Source organism: Agelaius tricolor, unplaced genomic scaffold (genome assembly GCF_023055355.1).
Source record: "Agelaius tricolor isolate 1412-34295 unplaced genomic scaffold, bAgeTri1.0.p SCAF_4, whole genome shotgun sequence".
Lineage (NCBI taxonomy): Eukaryota > Metazoa > Chordata > Aves > Passeriformes > Icteridae > Agelaius > Agelaius tricolor.
Window position 1 is genome coordinate 56,041,263 of NW_027269264.1, and position 6,000 is coordinate 56,047,262.

Consider the following 6,000-nt stretch of genomic DNA (forward strand, 5'->3'; position numbering starts at 1 on the left):
ACGTATATGAAAACACACCTGCCAGGGGCTCCAGCAGAGCTGCCCAGGGACTGGGGACAAGGCCTGCAGGGACAGCAGCCAGGCAATGGCTCCCACTGCCAGAGGGCAGGCACAGATTTTGGGCTCTTGGCAATTAGGAATTGCTGGCTGGGAGGGTGGGCAGGCCCTGGCCCAGGGTGCCCAGAGCAGCTGGGGCTGCCCCTGGATCCCTGGCAGTGTCCCAGGACAGGCTGGATGGGTTGGATGGGTTGCCCAGGTTGGAGCCTGGGACAGTGGAAGGTGTCCCTGCCCATAGGAGTGAAGCTTTAAGGTCCCATCCAACCCAAACCTATGATTCTGTACTTATCTTCCTATTCCATTTACAAATATAGAGTGGACATTCATTATCATCAACAAACTTTTATAGGGATGTATGTCTGAGAACATTTATAGAATCATGGTGCAAGGCAGACACTGCTTCCAACAAACCCTTATCAAGTTACTTTCTTTTGGTTTTCCAGCATATTGCAGAAGACTGCAGACTCGTTATTAATATGCTTTTCACATCACTCAATTACAATCAGACATTCAAGTTGTGTCATGTAGATGACATTTTCTCTTAAGAGAAGTTCTTTACAGCTGCACAGCCCAATAAAAAAAGCTTTTTTAACAGAAAACCGAAGCCATTTTAGTTTTAACATTACTCCATGAACACAAAGTAGTTTGACAGAACTCTAAGGAAATCAGACAGGATAATTCAAGCACTTTTATATTCCAGAAATATTTTTCTCCCTGAAATTCGTACTTGAAGGTTATAAGAAGCTTCATAGGTTTTTTTTTTGTTTCTTACATTTAAACTTTAGCAACCATGATTCATCAGCAGAAACACTGTTCTAAAGCATTAAGCCGTAGGTGTATCTGGAATGGCATTAATTTCCCTGGGAGGATGATGTTAAGGAGCCCAGGAAATGCTGACATGCCATTGAAATTAAGGGGCAGGCGTGTTTCAAAGCTAAGTAAGGGATCAAACATCTCTCCAAACAAGACCTGTGTGATTCTCCACACTCCCCCACAATATTAACAGTCACTCTACATCTCTTTTTATATATATATATGTATAGAGAGAGAGATCAGTGCAAGGTAACTGAAAATGCCTGTTTAATTTGTTTAATTCTTGATACATGCCCTACAATGAGCAGCAACAACTGTGGCTTTAAGGCAAGTTCTGCTGGAGCTGCCAGCTGGACACCTGCACTCCAGAAGCAATCCATCCTACTCGGAAGTGCTGGTCAGCTTGCCCCTAAGAGCTTTGCTTCAGCCCCATTGCCTTCCAGATAATCCCCAAAGTGTCTGAATGCTCTGTACAGAACAGACACACCAAGGACAGGTACCACAAATCCTCTCTCCTGACTTTAAGCCCTTTCACGGACATTCAGTAGAGCAGTACATCTGTGACATCTTTTGCAGTAGATTTGCGTCCATGCTGACATACAGCAGGCTAGAAATGGGTAATGATGGTGAGGAAAAACAACCCGTGTCCTGGGGCAGCTGAAGACCTCTTTGCTGAGTGGAAATGTTTTCCCAAACTGATAAAACCATAGCTAAAGAAATGCAAGTCACAGGGAAAAAAACAAAGATGCCATTATTGAAATCTGTGTCAGTAGTACAGGACAGCAAAAGCAGCTCTAAAGGAAACCAGAGTCAATGCAAATCATAACCACCAGATCCACAGTATTACGGAGATTTTCCTCTGCACAGACTCTAGCCTGTCTCCTTAATTAGGAATTAGCTCCAAAGTTGCATGCACTCAATAACAGCAAAAATCCTAAGTTAAACAAACACAAATATTTAAGACATTCAAAACAAAGCTTGGCCATTTCATTGCAGCTTCTTTTTTACAGTACCCAAAAACTCATTATCTCCTTCCTTTCCCCAGCACTGTATCCAGCACAATCAGTTAATTGTTAATGATTTTACATAAACAAACTTTTAAGGTGTCTCAACAAACCTTAATGATCTAGAATAGTGACTGTGAATCTATGGAGCACACAAGAATTTTGTGCAGATACGAAATTCTGACCCAATTATCATAGGCTATTAGGACTATTTTATCCGCATTTATGTTTTTTAATACACTCAACTGCAGCCTAAGAATCATGACAGCACCAACAGCAACTTCTCACATCCATTCTGTTCACCATCTTAAGTTTAACTGAAATCATGATGTGGAATTTGATTTCTACATCAAAAACATAAACTGGTCGGCATAGACAATAAAATTATATTTAACACAGATAAAATAAAACAGTGTTTGTCAGTGACCTTGAGGGGGACACATGAAAACAGCTCTCAGCATTTTCTTGTTAGCAATTTAACACTAAGAACTGCTTCACCTGGTAAATGCGAGGCGGTCACTTACAGCGTTCTTCCAGACTGGAAAAATAAAGCAAGTGAAGTGGAAAGACACCAAGTCTGGCATGAACAAGAGATCCAATGTATGAGACTTCAGCTTCTGTATTTTAATATGGTATCCAAACAACATTTCTCCTCCCATTTGCATCGCGTGTCTTCAGTACTGAGTGTGCAAGTACAAAAAGTAAAAGTGGGACCTGCTTCCAGCATTTATAAACATGATTTTCCAGTAAATTTTGTGCAATCTCTCCTGCCAGAAAGGATATATTAGCACGCTTCTATCTCTTCTCAACCAAATGAGTTCTTTTCCACAATGGCTATGAAACTGATCACAAGTGTCACAGAGTAGTTTTGGCACAGGCAGAGCCATTTGCCTATAAAGAGCCTTCTTTTTTGTCCCACAGAGATGACACTAACAAATTACTTCAAAACGTGACTAAACACAAACTGTGAGACTGATACTGCCACCTAAACTAGAGATCTGTTTCAAAGACTGCATGCACTCCACATTTTTTGTTTCAATTTTAGAGTCAGGACGGCAGCAGAAACACAGGGGACCCAAGAATACTAAATAATATGTAACTGATCCTCTTATCTGCAGTATTATGCTGAAATTCAACAAGCTTCAAGCTAAATCCTGGTGAGTTCAGAATCTGCTGGGAGCTGGAATTGTTGCCTCACAGATGGCTCTCAGAAGGAGCTGTAGTTCCCCACTTCTGGGCCAATTCTATTCAAAAATGTGTCTTACTCGTCATCTCTGGCCTCCACACCAGGGTGATGATTCTGTTCCACATCCGCCTGTGCCTGAGTAATTCCTTCATCATTTACTGGGCTGCTCTGGAGAGGGGATTATGGAGAAAGGTATGAGCCAGGTTTAAAAACACATCTGTGAACAGCAGCTCTGGAAATGGTATCTCAAAACTAACTACAACTAGACACTGTTGTGCTCTCCTCATCTTCTCAGCCACTCCCTAAGACTCCAGAATCCAGTAATCTACAGAAATCAATAAACACTCCTTGCTAATAAAAGCTTAATCATATGGTCTGGAAGGGTAAGCCTCAGACCAGACATTTTCAGCAGTATCTTGAAAAGTAGCAAATCCTTTAACAAAACCGAAGATTTTCAAAAGGCCCAATGTAACTTCAAGCAGGTTTCTTGAAGTCTGGTTTCTTTCACTACAGCCTCTCAGTTATAACCCTTGGGTCCCAACTCCACAGAACTTTTTCTGTGAAGATACAGAGGATACCAGGAATAGTCCTAACAAATATTAGAATGCTCCTTTGCCCATAAAAAAAAAACAACAAAAAAAAAAAACAAAAAAACAAAAAAACCAACAACAACAAAAAAAAAAAAACAAAACCAAAAAACCCCCAAACAAACAGACAAAAAACCACAAAAAAACCCCATACCAACCCAGCTGTGCCTGCTTGTTTCCCTCAAGAAACAGGGTTTAAGAGAGAACTCTGATCTCCTGCCTTTACACAGTCCTTAACCAATTACTAAAATAAATTCCATTCTCAAAATGGCCCAAGTGGCCTTTTATAAAGCAGGTAGAGATTATATACTACAGGAAACTGCAATCAACAAGAGAGCAGCAAACAATACTGCCATAAAAACATTCAGTAAGTTAATCTATAAAGCAGCCATTTCAGATCACACCTAGAGGTCAATTCACAAAATCTACTGGGAGTAGGGGAATCTCTCTCATCTTTGGTCAAAAGCAGGAATATTTGGTTATCTGAAAAAAATTTAAGCCTCAAAACCAAATATTCAAGCAGACACATTCAAATGCATCCTCAAATGCAAAAAGAAAAAAGGAAAAAATCCGCCATGGCCTGGCAGACATGAGGCAGACAATAACATTCTCTTCCAAAAATTACCTAGAGCTTTCCCACAACAGGCCATGAATTATTATCACACCAATATTGAACATTTAGAGAAGCTCCAGGCTAACAGATTCATCTCACAAGCACTCCAGTTTACAAATAAGATGAATGGGAATATCAAAAGATATGTCTTCAGAATTTATTTTTTTAAACTAGTGGCATCTCTTAAGTGATGAAAGGGCAGCTCTGCAGTCAGTCTGAAACACAGTTCCCTTTTCCCTCCATACTTCCTGCATTACATCTATCTATGCACCTCAAGTTTCCTGTCAATTTTAAAGGTATTCAGGAACCTAATGCCCTGAGGGAGACTATCAATACTTATGGATATCTAGATAAGTGATTCCAGTGCTTTGGGAGAGACAGATCATAACTCCACCTCAAGACTGAAGAGGAAGAGATAAAAGAAGAGTCACTACTGGCGCGAAGTTTGCACTGGGGCTTCAGCCAAACCCTTTGAGACACCTTGGAATGAGGGTGAGAATGGGTAAGGACACCCAGCAAGAAAATCTGTAAACACAAATACATTTAAAGGTGGGGGGAAAAAAACCCAAAACCACAAGGCTGACGTACAAAAAAATAAGCAAGCAATTCCTAAACCTAAAACTGAGACAGAGCACTGCTGTCCTCAGACAAAGAAACTCAGTTCTTTCCACTATATTTTCATGAGAGAGCTCCTCAGTTGCACTACCAATGTTAGTGCTGGAAGAAGCCTCAGCAGGGAAATTCTCTGGCGGCTGCAGCACATTTCACACTGGTCTCACCAACACCAGCTCTTCCTCTCCACTAAAGCCCAGCTCACAGGGGGTCCTATTTAAATGGCTTTTATTCCTCCTGTAACAAAGTCCAGGTGGGGGGAGCGGCCTGCACGCAGAATTCCCACGAAGAATTCCACTTCTGCAGTTGTGGACGCCGCTGAAAGACAACCTCCTCCTTCCGCACAAAGGTAACAGCGGATTGTTCAGGAAACAGGAGGAAAAGCACCAACTATGCAGTCAGCTCTTTGTGTACACACCTTAACAGAATGAAAGGACACGCACGCACACACCCACACCGACTAATCTGCTACAGAGACCCCACCACGACAATATGAAAGATAATGAACCGAAGATAAAACAAGTCTGAAAAGCAGCTCTGGGTTTCACGCTGGGCAAGCAGAGCTTTCCCGGATGGAAAGCGGTCCACGGATTTCCAGAGATTCCACAACTATCAGCATTTTTAACAGCCCGGTGGTTATTCACCGCCCTCCCTTCAGCCGCACGGAGCGCGGGGCCCAGCAGGAGCCGTTCGAGCCCTGGGGCCGCTCGGCAGCGCCGAGATGGCTTTTAAAATGTCGGGAGGAGCAAGAAGAACCTCCCCGGCGGCAGCAGCAGCACAACCCGCGCGGCGGGGATGGGGAACCGGGCACTGACGGGGAACTGGGCACTGACAGGGAGGGTCTCCCCAGGCAGACCCCGCCGACCCCCGGGAAGTCGGGGCGGGCCCGCTCCTTCCATCCCTCCCTCCCTCTCACTCCGGGGATGGCGCGGGCCCCTCAGCACCGACATCTTGCCCCCGCAGCCACCTCTCTCCCTCCTTCCTCCTCACCCGGAGCTCCTCGAAATCCGCCATTTTCTACCCGCCGCCGCCGGGCGCCGCCGCCACCATCATCGTGCACCCGGAGCGCGCTCCCGGCACGTGACGGGGAGGGCGGTCCGGCGGGAAGGGCGGCAGGCAGGGGCGGGG

At 44.1% G+C, this 6,000-nt stretch overlaps 1 protein-coding gene across 9 annotated transcripts in view; it reads right to left on the minus strand.

Moving 5' to 3' along the window:
- The window catches only part of PIAS2 (protein inhibitor of activated STAT 2), a 28,123-nt gene extending 22,123 nt beyond the window's left edge, over positions 1 to 6,000 (minus strand). For all 9 annotated transcript variants that reach the window (XR_011679006.1, XR_011679005.1, XR_011679004.1 and 6 more), the window contains exon 1: positions 5,863 to 6,000. Coding sequence is in view for 5 of the 9 variants with exons in the window: in XM_071425820.1 (XP_071281921.1) it covers positions 5,863 to 5,886 (24 nt within the window). In the remaining 4 variants the exon portion in view is untranslated. The remainder of the gene's footprint in view (positions 1 to 5,862) is intronic.